The sequence below is a fragment of the Hypanus sabinus genome, chromosome 10 (assembly GCF_030144855.1).
Source record: "Hypanus sabinus isolate sHypSab1 chromosome 10, sHypSab1.hap1, whole genome shotgun sequence".
Classification (NCBI taxonomy): Eukaryota; Metazoa; Chordata; class Chondrichthyes; order Myliobatiformes; family Dasyatidae; genus Hypanus; species Hypanus sabinus.
The window spans coordinates 22173946-22194344 of record NC_082715.1 but is presented as its reverse complement, the minus strand read 5'-3'; the positions used below and the strand labels follow the sequence as shown (position 1 = coordinate 22194344).

Genomic DNA, 20399 nt, shown 5'->3' with positions numbered 1-20399 from the left:
ATTATTATTATTATTATTATTATTATTATTATTATTATTATTATTATTATTATTATTATTATTATTATTAATAATAATAATAATAATAATAATAATAATAATAATAATAATAATAATAATAATAATAATAATAATTTATTTTACCTGGTAAGAAAATTGAAAAATATTGGTGCTCAAATGGACCTGGTGAAAATGTACAATGATCATTAAAGAGAAATGTGTTGGTACAGGAAATGGGAAGATAAGTGGTGATCTCTTGTGATGCCATTTATAGTCAGAGAGCACTACAACTAAGACTATGACTATCAGTGGCATCACAAGAGAATGCAGACACTGAATCTGGAGCAACAGACAATCTGCTGGAGGAACTCAGTGCAGGGAAATGGAGTCATCAACCCTTAGGATGCAATCCTGCATCAGGACTAAGGCGAAGCCCTGATGCAAGGTTTCGGCACAAAATATTCCTTCTCCCTCACAGATGCTGCTTGACCCACTGAGTTAGTGCAGCAGATTGCTTGTTGAGGCAAGTGGTATGCTGGCTTTTACTGCAAATAGTTTTCAAAACAAGAATAAAGTTCTGTTCTGGAATTATCTAGTTAGTGAGAAGTGTGCTGTGGAATTGCAGCTATGCATATAGCACACTTACGTAATTGCAGATATAACTGTGCTTGAACTTTCTCATTGTTTTGCGTGCGGGGCCAGAGATTTGGGGGTCAATGTGTCTGTTCCATTTTTGCCCGTTTTTTTTAGTACGGGGAGGAGGGATTTGGGGGTTGATGACCGTGCTGCCGTTCTTTTCCTTCTTGGTTTCGTGGCTTTCTGGAGAAGAAGAATTTCAGAGTTGTGTACTTTGATAATAAATGAACCTTCAAACATCTGATAGGGACGACTTGAACATTTTGGACAAGTACCACTTCCTTATTTCAGGAAGGATATAAATATTATAGAGGGCCTGTTCATAAATAAAAAGTAAATTTATTATCAAAGAATGTATGTGTCACTATATACTACCCTGATATTTATTTTCTTTCAGGCTAGTTGCCAGTAACTAATGCTGTTCTGCAGGGATCGTTGTTGGGATCACTTCTTTTCATGTTTTATGATAATGATTTGGATGATGGAATTGATGGCTTTGTGACCAAGTTTACAGACAATACTAAGATAGGTGAAGGGGAAGGTAATGTTAAGGAAGCAGTAAGTCTTCAGAAGTATTTAGACAGATTAAAATTGGCAAAGAAGTGGAGATGGAATATAGTGTAGGGAAGTGTATGCTTATGCACTTTGGTAGAAGGAATAAAGACACAGACTATTCACTAAACATGGAAAAATTGCAAAAATCTGAGGTACAGAGGGACTTGGGAATCCTGGTACAGGATTCCCTAAAGGTTACCCTGCGGTTTGAGTCATAGTCATTGAAAAATACAGCACAGAAACAGGCCTTTTGGCCCATCTAGTGCATGCTAGGCCATTTAAACGGCTTGCTCTCATCAACAGGATGGTAATAGTATGCATAACCCTCCATACCTTTACTGTCCAAGACCTACCCAAACTTCCCTTAAACATTGAAATCGAGTTCGCATGCACCACTTGTGCTGGCAGATCATTCCGTTATCTTACAATGCTGTGAGTGAAAAAGCTTCCCTTCATGTTCCTCTTAAACTTTTTATCTATCACCCTTAATATTTGATCTCTAGTCCCATCCAATCTCAGTGGAAAAAGCCTGCTTGCATTTACCCTGTCTATACTCCTCATAATTTTGTATACCTCTATCAAATCTCCTCTCAACCCTAACTTATTCAATCTTACCATATAACTCAGGTCGATGGTCGATGGTAAAGAAGGCAAATACAATGGTAGTATTCATTTTGAAAGGACAGGAATACAAAAGCAAGGATATAATACAGAGATTTTGTAAGGCATTGGTCAGACTGCACGGAGTATTGTGAACAGTTTTAGACACCTTATCTAAGAAGAGATGTGCTGGCATTGAGAGGGTCTAGAGAGGGTTCAGAGGAATGATTTCAGGAATGAAGGGGTTAATGTGTGAGGCGCGTTTGATGACTCTGGGCCTGTACTCACTGGAGTTTAGGAAAATGAAGGGGCTCTCATTGAAACCTATTGAATATTGAAATACCTGGATAGAGTGGATGTGGAGAGAATATTTCCTATAGGGTATATGTCTAGGACCAGAGGGCACTTTCTCAGAATAGAAAGATATCCTCTAAAACGGAGATGAGGAGGAAATTCTTTCACCAGATGGTGTGTCAAATGTTAACAGGGAGAAGGGAGGACAATGGGGTTGAAAGGGATTATAAATCAGTCACAATGGAATAATGAAGTAGGCTCGAGGGGCCAAATGGCCTAATTCTGCTCCTATGTTTTATGGCATTGTGGTCTTTTGGTTTAAAAACTGCATACAGCCTGACAAACAATGTATAAAAGAAGTCAAACTGTGCAAATAAAAAAAATTAGTAATTAAATAATACTGAGGACTGTTGACCCAAGCAACTCTTTGGATTGGATAGAGGACCGAGTAAGCAGGCAGGGCTTAAACTTACTAGAATTAAGAAGAATGAAAGATGGTTTCTCGGAAATAAACAAAATTCTATATGGAGTTTCACTGAGTGGATGCACGGATGATGCTTCTCCTTCCTGTGTCACACTCAAAGTAAGGAGTCAGTCATTCAGGACTAAGATAGAAAGAAATCTTTTCTCCAAAAGGATTCTGAGTCTGCAGTCAGCAAGCTTAGCTGGATCACTGGCATATCCAGGTCTTTATAACATTGCCTGAGAGATCTGAGATCAACAAACGCGAGTATAATAATTGAACATACCGGTGAGTTAAGGCATGATCTAAAGATTCATATTAATGTTAACACAGATTTTTATATCTGTAACTAAGGCTGCACTGGCTTTGACAGTTTAATTGATGTGGATGTGGAGAGGATGTTTCCTATATATATATCTCTTGCCACTAGAAACATCTGTGTAATGTAACTGAAATTCCTTGCTATTGAATTTTGCTAACAGGGTATTAAAACTACTGATTACGGACAAACATGGGAAACATAAGTTTACCAGCTTTGCTAAGCTTTCCTTCCTGCCAGCGCAAGATCTGTCTAAGGGATTGGATGTTCTTTCTTTTATGTTTAGAAATTATTCAGTGATGTTAGAATCCGAAGGCATTTCTTGACTTCCATAAAAATTAAACCTATATTGCATTCAATTATGCAAAAAGATGAGCACACGGATAAAGTAAAGTTACTTGAGAAAATTACAGCAGAATTAATTGTGTCAGAGGTAAATATTTTGAGGGGATCACTTTTCAAGGCCTGTTTGTATTCTGATATGTCTGTTCTCATCCGCTGGTTCTTAAATTTTGCCTTCCCTCTCTTGTTGTGAAATGTCTATATGCTTTAATGTGCTATGTCAGCCAAAGTCACTGTGCAAACTTCAGTTGTAATAAGAAGGCTTCCACTACACCTCATTAGGACTTCAACTTGACAGAGTTTACAATCAGATCATACCACTGATACATTATTATTTGGTTTGTGTAGATGTCTCACCGGCATGTGTATCCCAGGGACACAGCTGCTAAGACAGAAATCTTGCTCCAAACACTTATCAGCTAAATTTCATATTTAAGAGTGTCGTTCTTCCTGCCTTCAAATAACTCGATAATTAGAAGTTAAATGTTAATAGATAATTATAGTATTACAATCTCTACTGATACATGGAAAACAGAAGTGTAGGTGCTGGAGTTGGAAACTAAAACAGAAAAGATGGAAGAACTCAGCCGGTCAGGCAGCATCTGTGGAAAGAGAAATCATTCAATGTTTCAGGTCAGCAACTCTGCCTCAGAACTGAATCCACTCTAACAGGTTTGCTCACCTTGAACAAGTGAATCTTCTTTCCCTCTGGTGAGATTTCCAGCAGTAGCAGTTGTGATGAAGAGTCACTGACCTGAAACTTTGACTGATCTCTCTTTACTCAGCTGCTGATTTCTACCGGCATTTAGTGCATATGGATGGCAGATGAATCGTTGATGAGTGAGTGAATGGTGAACTGACAAACAAGAGGAGAAAGAAAGTATCAGTACACATTTAATGATTGATCGTGGGTCCTCTATTGATGGGCTGAAGGACGTTTCAATGTGGTATGATTCTGCGACTGTACAACTTTTGAATCGCCATGGTACTGGACTACGAGAGCTGCTGCTTATTGACTACAACATGTACATAGAGAGCAAGGATCTGACCTTAGACCATAAACATGAGGGAGTCTGCAGATGCTGGAAGTCCAAAACAACACACGCAAAATGCTGAGGAACTCCGACCTTGGATATTAATCTGATTGAATTAAATGAAATACTCAGATAGTCACATGAGTGAAGACATGTAGCAACTTGGTGCTCCAACAGGAGTCCCGTGCACTTATTTAATGTAATTAGCATCAAAGGCCTTGCACATGTTCCTACCAAGCAAAGCTCTTTCCATAATGTTGTTTGGGTGAACATAAAGTTTCATACCTCTGCTTTTCACAATGTACAACTCATTCACAAGATTCACAAGACAAAGGAGCAGAAGTAGGCCATTCAGCCCATTGAATCTGCTCTGGCACTCCACCATGAGCTATTCTCCCATCTAGTTTGAATTTCCGGCTTTTTCACCATATCCCTGGATACCCTGACTAATTAGATACCTATCAATCTCCTCCTTAAACACCCTCAATGAGCAGGCCTCCACAGCTGTATGTGGCAACAAATTCCATAAATCCATGACTGTCTGCTTAAAACAATTTCTCCTCATCTCTGTTTTAAATGGGTGCCCTCTAATTCTAAGAGTGTGGAATCTTGTCCTGGACTCACCCACCAAGGGAAACAGCCTTTCCACATCTACTCTGTCCAACCCTTTCAACATTCAAAATGTTTATATGAGATCCCCTCACATTCTTCTAGACTGTAATGAATACAGTCCAAGAGCTGACAAACGCTCCTCATATGTTAGCCCCTGCATTCCAGGAATCATCCTCGTAAATCTTCGCTGAACTCTCTCCAACATGTACCCAAACCACAGTGAAATTTCTGTTTTCTGTGATATGGACATTTACAAATGAAAAATAACAAATTTTCTTTATGGCTTATAGAATCAAAGAAAGAAAAAACAAAGACTTCAAAAGAGAAAGGTGAGTTTTTAACTTACACACTCTACGATAATGATAATATTTCAGAAACTAGAAGGAGCAACATAATGAGAAGTTCATTGATTCTGAAAATAAGAATAAATGCATAGAAAATGGATTTTGCTGCAACCTCTTTCTTGAAAAAGGGAGTAAATTCCAAATTAACCTTTTAAAGTCCATCGAAAATTAATTTTTTCACTTCTAGTGCTTAATCATTATAAAAAGTATACATCACAATAAATCAACAGGGCTCGGTGTTGGCACTGCTCCTTTATGTTAATGACTTGGATGATGGAATTGATTGCTGTGTGGTCAAGTTTTCAAATGATACAAAGATAGGTGGAGGGGCAGATGGTGTTGAGGAAGCAGGGAGACTGCAAAAATACTTGAAATACTTGTGAATAAAGGAGAAAGATACAGCTCGCTCTAAAGGTGAAACTCGGTATGTTTTTTTTCAGTTCACCCATCAAAAGACAAAGAAAAAAGTGGTTCTTTGCTGGCTATTGTAATGTTCAGGAAATTCTATATGTATGAAATGTCTTCTATTTTATGAATTGATTTGGCCAAAGATGCACTTTAGAACATATTGTTCACAAGTGCTCAAAGAGGCAAAAATTCTGGGAAAAGAAGGACTGCTCAAATTTCCCTGCAGTCAGTTCATGCAGAGAGCTGGAATGGCTGAATTTCTATTATCCAACAGTCATCCAGTCCAACATTCCTGTGAGGATCTTAACACTTCGATCCTTTGGGCCAGGTTCTGCTGCCATAAGTCTCCAACCAGGCCCACATCCTGTTCATTTCCTCAGCCGTTTAACTGATCATCAACATAAACTCTCTGTGCTTTAGCCCTTCACTCATCCCTACCCTTAAAAGGTTAAAACCCTATCTGATCAAATCTATCCTTCAACCTCCGACTACCTTCCGTCTTAAACATGCCCAGGTGTGTTTACTGGAAACCAAAGGAGCTTCCAAAGGAGTCGGATCTTCTTTTAGCATATTCATAAAGTTATTTACAGGATCTGGACGAGGTCTATATTTAATATTGCTCTCCAGTTGCCCCAGAACTGAGCATGATTAAAAGAATCTGAAGTTATTCATAAACTAGTTAATGTAAGGATTACAGGGTGCCTTTCTTGAGGACATCAGTAAACTAGATGAGTTTTACAATTAACCATTCATTTCATGGTTGCTGAGATTATGCTTTTACCCAAGATTTAAATTTGAATCTCAGAATCAATGTTTCTGAATTCTGGGAACTATTCTAGCAAGAGAACTGCTGCACTACTGTACAGTCTGTCTGAGACATTGGACCCAGACACAACATTATCTGTCTTTTGTCGATAGCAGGAAGTGTGCAGTTGCCATGGTGAATAAACACACAGGAGTCTGCGGATGCTAGAAATCCAAAGCAACACACACAAAATGCTGAAGGAACTCATCAAGTCAGGCAGCATCTATGGAGACAAATAAGCAGTCAGTGTTTTGTGTGGAGACCCTTCTTCAGGACTGCCTCAAGTGCCTGGGAAATTCATAAGCAAAGTTTTAGAATTCTTTACTTAAGCTTCCATGCCACATGATCTCTCTTTCAATTAAAATTTTCCTTCAAAATCAAATCTTTGTACCAACTCCATGCTGGTTGGCTTAGTACTTCACTGGGTGCTTTGGTATCATGTTCTGTAATATAATGATCTACAGGATATTTTAATGTTAGTGGTGTCATCTTCAAGTGCAGCTTGTTTTATATTGTGCAGAATAATCTGTAAAAGAATAGAGCTCCTGAAAATTCTAGTTGCACAATTTAGTATTTTTTCTATTTTCTTAAATGTGTATTAAAAATTTCCTCAGGCCTAAGTACCCCAATAATTACACTGAGATCAAATTTGGATAGTCAGCTGTATTGCCAGACAATTGAGTATTATGTGTGTTACTTGTATAACTCGTAACAATAACTTTATTTGCAGAAATTGAAAAAGAAAAGCAAAGAAAACCTTCAACCAAGCCAAAGGCGAAAGGTAAAAGAAGTTTATTATGTAACTGCAGAAAAGCTTTCCTAAATTTTTGGCTTATGAACATGTGGTGTAGATGAGCAGCTACACAAAGCCTGCTCTGTACCACAAGAACAGAACACCATAGCTAGGTCCTTCATCTTCCCTGCCCAACCAACTACAAATACAAAGGCTGTTCAGGACCAGCGTGAAAACTGGCAGATGGTTTTCAATGCAAACAAGTGTGGGGTGTTGCACTTTGGAAGGACAAACCAGGGTAAGTCTTACATAGAGGCACTGAGGAGTGTTATGGAACAGAGAGGTCCAGGAATACAGATCCATAATTCCTTGAAAATGTCGTCACAAGTAGATTGGGTCATAAAGAAAGCTTTTAACATTTTGGCCTTTATAAATCAATGTATTCAGTGCAAGAGATAAGATATGTTGAAGTTGTATAATATATTGGTGAGGTCTAATTTGGAGTATTGTGTGCAATTCTAGTCACCTACCAACAGGAGAGATATCAATAAAATTGAAAGAGTACAGAGAAAACATACCACCAAATCCAGAAAGTAAGCAATAACTATCTTAGACTAAAGATGTCTGTACAAAGAAAACAGCTTTAGTGCATTTAGATATGAATTAATTTTGCAATTGTTATGCTTTCTGATTTAAATGTCAACAATACACTACATAATGAATAAACTCTTCACGGGCTTCCAGCCAGATACAGGTATTGATTATAAACAATGTTTTGATGACAAACTCTGCCATTTTCATCAGGGTATCTGTAACCATCTGGAAGCCCGAGAAGAGTTTATTTGTTATATTTACTCTACTGCAAAACATTGACACATATAGTGAGATTTATCATTTGCATCAATGGCCAACATAGTCCAAGGATTGGGCTGGGGCAGCCTGCAAGTGTCACCATGCTCACCATCATGGCATGCCTACACTAACCCTAACCATCCATACTTTGGGATATGGGAGGAAACCAGAGCATTCAATGGAGGAAACCAATGTATTCACAAGAAGAATGTACATACTTTTTACAGACAGTGATGGGAATTGAACACGGATCAGTTAACATGCATGCCTGCCGGTTACGCCACTAGTGTTTAGGACAGCAGTGAAGGACCTCCATCTCTGGCGGTGCTCAGGGCTCCATTCATCACGTCAGTGGCTTCCTCTTGGTTTTCACCACAGTCAGTCATGCACGTCCTGGGTGGAGACCATCACACTCAGATGTAGAAGGATTCTTCATTGCTGTTTCTGTAACAATTTTGTTTTACTAGTTAGGGTTGTTAGTCCTGAGATGAACCCTGAAACTGAAGGACAGGTGGGCCACTCTTAGTCTGTCCTCTACCCTTTGGTATGTTTGGCATGGTGACCCTACCAAGACCATAAGCATAAAGCCCTGACTCCAGCCAATATAGCTCACCAGGTCATTGAGGGATGCAAGCCTCCAAACCATGATAAGGCTGTGGTCCTTTGGGAAGGATCAATGATCACTGGTACTTTAAAGCAACTGTGCTAACCACTACACTACCATGTTGCCCATCTTGGCTACCCATCCTCGCCATTTAATTTGATAGTTCAGTATGAAAATAGATTTGTCTTCTTTTATCATATTTAAAGTATATCAGACATATAAAAGTACAATATTAATAGTGGAAGAAGGATATAATGATGCTGAGAGTCATTTTGAAGATACTGACATCACACCATTTGTGCTTGACGTAGAATATTAAATGGCATGGTACATGTCCATTTGATACTCTGCCTCTGTTGGTTTCCAAAGCTCACAATTGATTGACATGATGTACTGCTTAAAAAGAGATATTGTTCCATTCAGAATAACCTACTTATGACAGTAATCTCAGATGTACAGACAAATTATTAAAATATTCAAGCAAAAAGGGCCCTTCAGTCCATCTCTTGATTTATTTTTAATTGCATTAAATCGTATTACTTGCCTTTCTCAAGAGGACAAGTAATTGACTGAGTTTGTATAGAATCATCCTTCCATATAATTATCTAGCATCAAAGAGGAGTTGAAGGTGCTTGTAAGTTATAGCAACAGTCAAGTTAACAATGATCCTGTAATCCATTCTTGGCTATGTGCAAGCTCTTATTCTTACAGTCTAATGAATGCACATCCATTCTGATCCATTCGCGTTGCTTCTGAAGGAAGTTGGTTTGATAAAACTTCATTGTTTGATCTTAAAAAAGTATTAAAAGGGAAACCAAAAGAGCAACATTATTAGAGATTGAAAGATTGCTCTTTTGAGTTTTCAATCTCTCTTAACCTGTATAATAACTTGTAAGCAAATGAAGGTGGAATAATTGTTGTGCACTTAATATTTCAGTAGTACTTGGATAATCTTTTGATTAAGCATTTTTGTTCATTTAACTAATTCAATAAGTGTTAAATGTAAAAAAATGGTGAATTGCATTCGTCAGGACGCCTCCACATGGATATGTGTATGCCTTGCTTAAAGTAAAAAACAACAAAAGTTGTAATGTTGTCTGATTCAAGCACAACAATCAGGAGTCTAAAAGATTTACATTCAGAGGCAAGACCAGAAATTATGACTGAGATAATACAAAACTTATTTAGACTTAAAGTGAAGTCTATGTTTGATGTGGATTCCATGTTGGATTAGAAGGAATAGGCAAGCAAATAAATTAGGAAAGGAGGGAACTAGACAAGAAGTGGACATTCAAATAAATCACAGTAAAGGAGAAATGAAAAGCATTATCATAAGTGAAACTTTAAAAAAAAAGTGGAGAAAACAATGGGATGAAGAGTGAACAGGAAGTCATCTTTATAATATCTAGAAAGATATCTAGGTTGAAGAATGCAAAAAAGAGCAGGGGGGAGGAGGTGATGGTATCATTAGAAGGGAAAAGATGAAATATGAAAGCAAGCAATGTCAGTAGAGATGCACCTACCTCATACCCCAGAAGGAGACCATGAACATGTTCAGATTCAGATTTATTGATGGTGGAGGCTAAAACATTAGGGGTATTTAAGAGCCTCTTGGACAGGCACATGGATGATAGAAAAATGGAGGGTTATGGGGTAGTGTGGGTTTAGTACTTTTTTTTAAGGATTATATGGGTCAGTACAACATGGAGGGCTGAAGGGCCTGTACTGTAGTGTTCTATGTTCTATGCTAAGCCGACAAATAATATTAAAGCAGATAGTAAAAGTGTTTTCAAGTATGTTAAAAATAAAAGAGAAATGAGTGTGGAAATAGAACCACTAGAAAATGAGACAGGAGAAATAATAACAGAGGACAAGGAGATGGCTGATGAACTAAATGAGTATTTTGCATCAGTCTTCACTGTGGAAGACACTAGTAGTATGCCTGATGTTGTAGTGTGTGAAGGAAGAGAAGGGGGTGCAGTTACTATTACAAGGGAGAAGGTGAAAGACCTAAAAGTACATCAGTCACCCAGACCAGATGAACTACACCCTAGGGTTCTGAAACAGGTCGCGTTAGAGATAGTGGTGGCATTAGAAATGATCTTTCAAAATTCCTTGGTCTCTAGCATGGTGCCAGAGAACTAGAAAATTGCAAATGTTACTCCACTCTTTCAGAAAGGAGGAAGGCAGCAGAAAGGAAATTATAAACCAGTTAGCCTGACCTTGCTGGTTGAGAAGATGTTAGAATTGATTGTTAAGGATGAGGTGATGGAGTACTTGGTAACACAGGATAAGATAATACAAAGTCAGCATGGTTCCCTTCAGGGAAAATCCTGCCTAATGAACCTATTGGAATTCTTTGAGAGATTACAAGTACGATGGATAAAGGAGATGCAGTGGATGCTGTATGTTAGGACTTTCAGAAGGCCTTTGACAAGGTGCCACACATGAGGCTGCTTACTAAATTAAGAGCCTATGGTATTACAGTAAAGTTACTAACATGGTTAGAGCATTGGCTAATTGGTAGGAGGCAGCGAGTAGAACTAAAAGGATCCTTTTCTGGTTGGCTGCCGGTGACTAGTGGTGTTCCGCAGGCGTCGGTGTTAGGACCATTTCATTTTATGCTGTATATAAATGACTTAGATGTTGAAAGGCCTGGACAGAGTAGATGTGGAAAGGATGTTTCCCATGGTGGGAGAGTCTAGGACAAGAGGCCACAGCCTCAGGATAGAGGGGCACCCTTTATAAACAGAAATGCAGAGAAATTTCTTTAGCCAAAGGGTGGTGAATTTGTGGAATTTGTTGCCACATGCAGCTGTGGAGGCCATGTCGCTGGGTGTATTTAATGCAGAGATTGATAGGTTCTTGATTGGACATGGCATCAAAGGTTACAGGGAGAAGGCCAAGAAATAGGGTTGAGGAAGAGATAGAAAAAAAGTATGAGCCATGATTGAATGACAGAGCAGAATCAATGGACCAGATAGCCTAATTCTGCTCCTAAGTCTTATGGTTTTATGGTCTTATGTTGATATTGAGGTTTGGACACACAAAGTTAAATAGTAGATTGTTTTTAATGAAACACAATAATGGGAGATGTGAGTATTGTCATCAACAATTAACTGTTGCGCAGGTACTGGTGAAGGGTCAAAGGTATAATCAAGAGGGACGATAGTTGATTTTAAAGTTATCAGGGAATAAAATACAGTTTAACATTAATAATGTTTTGCGGAATGGATCATAGGATTATTGATACCTTCAGAATACGTCTTTTTTATAGAATTTAGTACAAATATAAATATATAGGATTTCAAAATCCTGACCCACACTGCAGTACAGAAGGTGGTGGTAATGCACCTTAAGGCTGTTTGCCAACCTCCATAAAACCTCAGAAGAAGAAGGGGAAAAGTAAAAATGGAACAAAGACATGCATTCCCGGCTACAAGTTTTATTTCAATGAATTTTACACTTTGGACTACAAAACATTACAATGGCAATGAGGAAGTTTTAAACAAGCCCAAGATGACTATCTACCTTTTGAAGCGCAGCAAGATATTCGAGTTAATAAAATCGCAGCACTTTTTTTGTCTTTGATAGAATGGCATTTCTAAGTAACTAAACTGTAGCTTACAGATCTCCAACTAAGACTATATACTGGATAAAAGATAACTCCTGTGGGAATAACATCCATAACAGTGAAATACCACAACCAACAAGCCACATTGGGCTTGTGTGTGGTAAAAACAGTAGGTCCAGCATTTTGGTGGGGCTGGGGGGGGGTTGGTGTTCGATTGCCTAAGACAACAACAGCTTGATTGGAAATGCAGCCACCATATGCATGTCATGTTCTCTCCAGCAATCGAGTCAACTGAAAGCAAATTAAGAAAGGTGTTAGATGATGCCACAGAGGTGTCTAAGGATGGCACTGGAACACTCAAACATATCAAGGGTAAAATAATGTTAAATGAAAATGCCACGCCCAAGTTTTGCAAAGCACATCTGCTTCCTTCTACCATCCATGATAAAGTAGCCAGTGAGCTAGATTGCATGGAGGTTGCAGGAATTCTTTCCAAGCTTGGATGGAGACCGTGGGCAAATTATTTGGTCCCATTAGCCAAGAAGAATGGCTCTTTCAGAATCTGTGGTGATTTTAGTGTCACTATCGACCCAGTACTGAGAGTAGGTCAATATCCTCTGTCCAGGTTAGGGGATATTTTTGCAAACCTTTCTGGAGGGGAACACCTCAGCAAAGTGGATTTAGCTGACGCTTACTTATAGATGGAGATGGAAGAAGAGTCTAAAGCACTTCTCACCCTAAATACTCACAAAGGGCTTTATCGTTATAATGGCCCATTTCTGGAGTAGCATCTGCAACTGCACTCTGGCAGGAAGCTATGGACCCGGTGCTGTAAGGCTGCCCAGGCACTCAGTGCTACCTGGATGACATTGTTGTAACTGGTGAGGATGGCAAGGAACATCTCCAAAATATCAAGATTAGAAGATTATGGGCCCTAGCACAATGCAGCAAATGTGAATTCTTTAAACTAAGCATCACTTACTGTGATCACACTATTGACGCACAAGCATTACATAAGGGTACTGAGAAAATACACTCAGTGGCGGATGCCCCAAGGCCAAAGGACATGTCACAGTAGTGGTCCTTTTCGGGATTTGTCAACTACTCTAACAGGTTCCTGTCAAATCTGACTATGGAGCTTCATCCCTTGAACTCATTACTACAGACTGGGGAGAAATATACAAAGCAGTGTGAGGTAGCTTTCCAAAAGGTAAAGGAAATGGTGTTGTCACACACTGTACTCATACATCATGATCCACATCGTCCAGTGAAGTTTGCCAAGTACTGTTCAGGAAAGGTGTCCAGAGCTATCAAACCAATTCCTGCAATCTTAGAGCCAACTCCTACAACCACCATGGAGGAAGCCCGCAAATCGAGATCGTTTCAGAGGCACAAGTCTCAACACACACACACACACACACACACACACACACACACACACACACACACACACACACACACACACACACACACACACACACACATATATATATTCTATATGTTATTGTAACCATATTCTTTGATTAGGCTTTTTTGTTCATTTAAATAATTTATTACAGGTTATATGTAAAAATCAATGAATTGCATATGTGTTGATGCTACTATGCGATAAGTTCACACCTCACTTAAAGTAAAAACAGAACTAAGTCACACATTCCCAGCTCAATTAATTTTATGTTTTGGAATTACAACACTTGACAATTATCCCCTTTGTTCTCATGCTAGGAATACTTCTATTATTTATTGCACCATTGAGTTTATGTTAATTCTGTTTGTGATATGAAAAAATATGTTTAAATCACATTGAATACAGAAAGAGGTCATTGTCTTTGTGACAAATCTCTGAAAGACAATCTGCTTCTTGCAATTTATGTATTAATTTTCCAGCCCATGTTTACTGTCAGCAAGTCCTTCTGCCGAAGATCATTTCAATGAAACTGAGGCAATATTCCATAGAGTGCTTTATTGGATAACACCAGTGTATTTAGGAGATTGTGGTTCATCATCAGGATCTGTTGCAGATGAAATATACGGTACCTGAATACTAACTAAACACTAGATGCAGCCCCTGATGGGAACAAGCTCATTGTGCACTTACACTGCAGAAGTTTCTATTATGTTTGTAATTATTTCATTAAATGTACAAAAAGGGCTTTCAACTGAAAAGTGCTCATTATTGCTAATCGAAATAGGAGTACCTGTTAACGCATTACGGAAGTCACAAGGATAGCGTGACCATCTGCCAGGAGCGGAGGGAGAGGCAAATGCGTTTGGCACATTGAAGAATCTCTTAGATAGGCACATGGGTGAAAGCAAAATGGAGGGCTAAGTGGGAGAGAAGAGTTAGATTGAGTTTAAAGTAGATTAATGGCTCAGCACAATATTGTGGGCTGAAGGGACTATACTGTTCTATGTTTCTAGATTCGTCTGTAATTGCAATATTCAAATGGACATACTATCCATATCAATTTTTGTCAAGTTGCAGAATTACCGCACACACCAAGTGTCTCACATTTCTTTGTCTTTTCATAATTTATTGCTCGATTATAAATAATTTTAACATAGCTGATGAATAATTTATATTAGCCTTGTGTTAAAATGAGATTATATTTGTAATTCAGCACTTTTTATTTATCAGGGTTTAAAATCATCCATAGAGGGTCTGGCTATTGACCAGTGATATATATTGAAGAGGGTGATGATGCAGCTAATCCACCTTAATTAAACCAATAGCACAGTCTCTCATGTCACAATGGTGCTAAGTTCTAGTTTGTATATTAAAAATAGATATACTTTCATGGGAGATCTTCACTGGTATGCAAATGACTTTCTGGATAAAGCATCAAATATCATTCATTAGCTACGTGCCATGACATGGTCTTTTCATGACCAGAACTGCTGTTGGCACCACAAACATAAATTGTCTGAATATATTGGATATTTTCTTTCCTATATTAAGTGCAACATTAGATCCCATTTGTAACGATGATCCCTATTATACTCCATGCAAATCTCATAAAAATCTGCTCACTGTATCACAGATCAGGTATTTTTTTAGGAAGTATTGTCCCCTCCCCCACAGTGTAAAAAGGATGATACTAAAAATGATGAAATCATAAATGTGAAATGGCTCAATGTGTCCTTCTGATCTCCGTGATACAATTCCTACCTGTCTTATTGAGCCTTTTCTCCAAATCAGCAGCTTTCTGCTGTATTTCAATGAGAACTGCTGCCAAATTAAGGAGTTAGTCATGAAAGGGCCCCAGACACCAGTAGGAAAAGATAGAATGAAATGCTGATTATTCAAAAATAAGGATGGCTTTGAATTGGTGGAAATATATACTCATAATTATATTTGTTTGTTTTAACATTGTATTTGAGTTTATGCAACATATTTTCAGTAATGTTTTCATGGATTAATGAAACACATGTATTTATACTATTGAAATTCAGAGATTATTGGTAGAATGTTTAAAAATATCAGAAGGAATTGTTAGATTGATCTTGGAATAGATCAAAGGGCCAGCACAATATTGTGGGCCAAAGTGTCTGTTCTGAGATGTACTGTTCTATGTTTCTACTTTCATCTATAATTGCAATGTTCGAAAGGACATACTATCTGTATCAATTCTGCCAAGTTTCAGAATTACAACAGAAACACAGCAACACCAAGTGCTCTACAGTTCTTTGTATTTTCATAATTTATTCCTTGATTATAAATAACTTGAAAATAGATTAGTGCCTAATTAATGCCAATTTCTATTCTTTCACAATTATGCCTCTCCCTAAGTGGCTGAAATATTTGAGTTGGATTTTTTTAGTCATTAAGTTCATTACTACATGTGCAACTACATGACTGTCGATTTACAGAAATTAAAACAAGCAAATAATATGCCAAAGTTTAAATCAAACTCAACAGAGCAGACACAGGTAAATATGTCTACTCTGTTGTTTGCAAAGCCGATTTGGAAATTAGTTTTGATTATTTTAAGACCAAAAGACCATAAGACATAGGAACTGAATGGGGCCATTCAGCCCAGTGAGTCTGCTCTGCCACTCAGTTATGGCTGATTTATTTTGCTTAATCCCATTCTCCTGCCTTCTCCCTTGTGGTGAACTACATATACCTGTCTGGACATGCTCCCCCCCCCCCCCCCCCCGGCTGACTGCTCCTGTGGCTCCTCCCACTGACCGTGGCTCCTCCCACAGATCCTGGTATAAAGGCAATTGAGGCCTGAGCCCTGCCCTCAGTCTCCAGGATGTAGCATGGTGGTCAATTGCTGCTTGTTCTTTCTTCCAGTCAATAAAAGCCAATATCTCGCCTGAGAGTTATTGATGGTGCATCATCCCTGTAAACTTGATGCTCTTACTAATCAAGAACCAATCAACCTCTGTCTAAATATACCTATTGAATTGTCCTCTTTAGTCATCTGTGGCAATGAATTCTGCAGATTCACTATTAAAGAAATTCCTCCTCATCTCTGTTCTAAAGGGACTTTCTTGTATTCTGAGGCTGTGTCCTCTGCTCTTAGGCTCTCTCACACTTGGAAACCTTCTCTTTTGGTGCATCTATCTAAGCCTTTCAATATTTGGTAGAGTTCAATGAGGTCCGCCCCCACCCACCCCCCCCCCGACCGTCTTCAATCTCATTCTCAATTCCAGAAAGTACATGTCCAGAACCATCAAATGCTACCCAAACATTCATTCTCAGGATCATTCTTGTAAACCTCTCAATCCTCTCTAATGCGAGCACATCATTTTTAGGTATGGAGACCAAAACTGTACACAATACTTCGAATGTGGTCTGACTAATGCCTTACAAAGTCTCAGACTTTTATTCTATTCCTAGTGAGTATGAGTGAAAAATGTTAGATTGCAAATTTACCATGACAGCCAAAACATGGATTGATGCTGAAAGAGATGCAGCTCCAGATTCAATTGCACATTAATGAAAATGTTGAAAAAATGAAGATGCTGGAAAATTAAAAATAGAAACAGAAAAAATTGGAAAGATTCAGCACGTCAGGGAGTTTGCAAATGCTTTGGGTCAATGACTTTCAGAAATAATCTAAATTTAAACTGTAAATGGTGGGGGGGGGGATTTGTAAGTGGAGTGAACAGAGAGATGATCTTTAAATAATCACTTCAATCTGGCCACTAAATTTTCAGATTGTTTGTAAATGATTTGGATAACAGAATTGATTGATCTGTGGCAAAGTTTGTGGATGAAACATAGATAGGTGGAGGGATAAGTAGTGCTGAGGAAGCAATGCAATTGCAGCACGGTTTAGACAAGTTGGAAGAATGAGCAAAAAATGGCAGATGGAATACAGTGTTGGGAAATGTATGATAATGCTTTTTGATAAAAGGAACAATAGTGTGGAATGTTATCTAAATGGGGAGAAAGTTCAAACATCAGAGGGACTTATGAGTCCTTATGCAAGCTCCCAAAAAGTTAATTTACAGTTTGAGTCTATGGTAAAGAAGGCAAATGCAATGTTGGCATTTATTTCAAGGGGAGTAGAATATAAAAACGAGGAGATAATGCTGAGGCTTTATAAAACACTAGTCAAGCAGCACTTGGAATATTATCAACAACTTTGGGCCCCATATCTCAGAAAGGATATGTTGTCATTAGAGAGAGTCCAGAAGAGGTTTACGAGGATAATTCTGGGAATGACGGGGTTAACGTACGAGGAGCACTTGGCCGCTTTGGGTCTGTACTCACTGGAATTTAGAAGATGCGTGGGGATCTCATTGAAACCTACAAAATGTTGAAAGGACTAGATAGGGTGGATGTGGAGAAGATGTTTCCTATGGTGAGAACATCCAGAACTAGAGGAAAGAGCCTCAAAATTGAGGTAACCTTTCAGAACAGAGGTAAAGAGGATTTTTTTTAAACCCAGAGAGCAGTGAATCTGTGGAGTAGATGCCAAGTCCATGGGTACGTTTAAGGCAGCAGTTGATGGCTTCCTGATTGTTCAGGGCACCAAAGGCTTTGGCAGGAAGCAGGTGTATGAGGTTGAGTTGGATCTGGGATCAACCATGATGAAATTGCGGAGCAAACTCGATAGGCTGAATGGCCTAATTCTGCTCTTATGTCTTATAGTCTTATGGTCCACCCACTTATTGGGAATGAAGAAGTGGTGATATGGTCTTTTGAGCTTTGTCAAATGGATTGGGTACAGATTGTTGGATGTGACATTTGAGGACATCCTAACTTTGACCAGAGGAGTGAGATCATTGAACCTATTGAAGAACTGCATTCAAGCATTAGTGCAACACATACAAATGCTGGAGGAGGAACTCGGTAGGTCAGGCAGCATCTATAGAAGGGAAAATCTGTCAATATTTGGGGCTAAGGCCCTTCATCAGAACTGGAAAGGAAGGGGGAAGGAGGAAGTGTAGTTTTAGTGCTTTACTTTTGATGTTGAGTATCAAGCCTATGTGACTACACTCTCTTTTAAGCGTCCAGTGTTTGAAGCCTAGAATCCACCCCCCTCCCTCAAGCAGGGTCTGTGGTGCAATGTTGCAGGATCTGAGTGAAATTACTAATTTCCATCTAGAGTTTTTCTTCCTTCTCTACCAGTTCAGAAGAAGGTTTAGAATGACTCCTAACTGAAGTGGTGTGGGCCAACTTTAAGTTCAAAATTTAAAGTAAATTTATTATCCACGTACATACATCTCACCATGTACTACCCTGAGTTTCATTTTAATGTGGGCATTCACAGTAGAAGAAAGAAATACAATAAAATCAATGAAAAACTACACACAAGCAAAGACTGACAAACATCCAATGTGAAAAAGAAGACAAATGGCCAAATACAAAAACAAATCATAATAAATAATATATTTTACTAAGAACATGAGTTGTACAATTCTTGAAAGTGAGTTTCATATGTTGTCGAATCAGTTCAGTGTTGAAGTGAGTAAAGCCATCCATACTGGTTTAGGAGCTTGTTGGCTGAAGGGTCATAAATGTTACTGAGCCTGCTGGTGTGGGACCTCAAGCTCCTCCACCTTCTTCCTGATGGCAGCAGCAAGAGGAGGGCATAGGCCAGATGGTGAGCGTCCTTGAAGGTAGATGCCGATTTCTTGTGGCAGTGCGCCTTGAGGTGTGCTCAGTGGTGGGGAGGGACTTTCCTGTGATGGACTGGGCTGCATCCACCACTTTTAAATTGTTGGAAGACACTTTAAATATTATTACTCATGTTATTTGACTCCTGTTGAGGCATGCAACTGCTCACAAAGTTGTAGTGCCTGTTGCATCAGGAAGTGATACCAGAATTTCTTATTTATATCTATGTTTTTAGCAATTTTAGACAGCACAGTGGCAGTACATCTGTTTAAGCAAGGTCAGACATTACATCATGCAGATAAATTATTCATTTGCTTTCTGTGGTTTCTTATGATGTAAAGTCTTTATAAAGATGCTCAACAAAGTTGACTACTTTGAACATATTTTCATCATTATTAACCTTGAAATAACTCTGGAGCATTATCTCTTTCATAATTGTCAATCAGAGCAAAATGGTATAAAAGTGGAAAATGAGACCACTGAACCTATCTTAGGTAAGATTAGTCAAAGATAAAGAAGGCTCATTCAATACTTTGGTGGATACCCAGGTGAAAATTGTCAGGACTAGTGTAATAGAACACACTCATTTTAAAAGGGTAGTTTTACCATCATTCATTCTTGGAGAAACATTCTATCTTGAGTACCTTCAGCACGGTGATTTTCATAATAAGAGCAAAGGACAAATATCAGGAATTTAATCAGAACACCTATTATTCGCATTTTGCCATTAAAAAAGAAAGTTTTGTATGAAGTTGCAAATTAGCATCAAGCAGTACTGAGTCAAAATCAGTTTCGTAGAGTACAGGCTGTCTCTTGGTAACAAATGTATTCCACTTTACAGATATCCTTAAACTGATTTTCTCCATGTTAGAAAACACACAAAGTCATGTGAGATAGGAGCCACATTGTAATCTGCAGGCAGAAGAACACATAAGACTGATATCTACTCGAATACTAAAAGTGGAACGAGAGGAGAAACTAGTTCCTCATTTCTCAGAACAAATATATGGAGTTTTGAATTTAATAATATTATGAGAGCATGTTCATACAAATGTGTGCCTGCAATCTGGGTGTTTGTAACTGGGAACAGCCTGTAGGTATAATTCATTTACAATGATATTGAGGTTCTTTATGTTTACTAGCTGG

General features: G+C 38.5%; 1 protein-coding gene across 1 annotated transcript in view; it reads left to right on the top strand.

The window, feature by feature from the left end:
* Positions 1-20399, top strand: part of LOC132400263 (triadin-like) — a 264638-nt gene that overhangs the window by 136367 nt on the left and 107872 nt on the right. Inside the window, exons 21-22 of the mRNA XM_059981238.1 lie at positions 5146-5184; positions 7143-7193. Of these exons, the coding sequence (XP_059837221.1) occupies positions 5146-5184; positions 7143-7193 (90 nt within the window). The remainder of the gene's footprint in view (positions 1-5145; positions 5185-7142; positions 7194-20399) is intronic.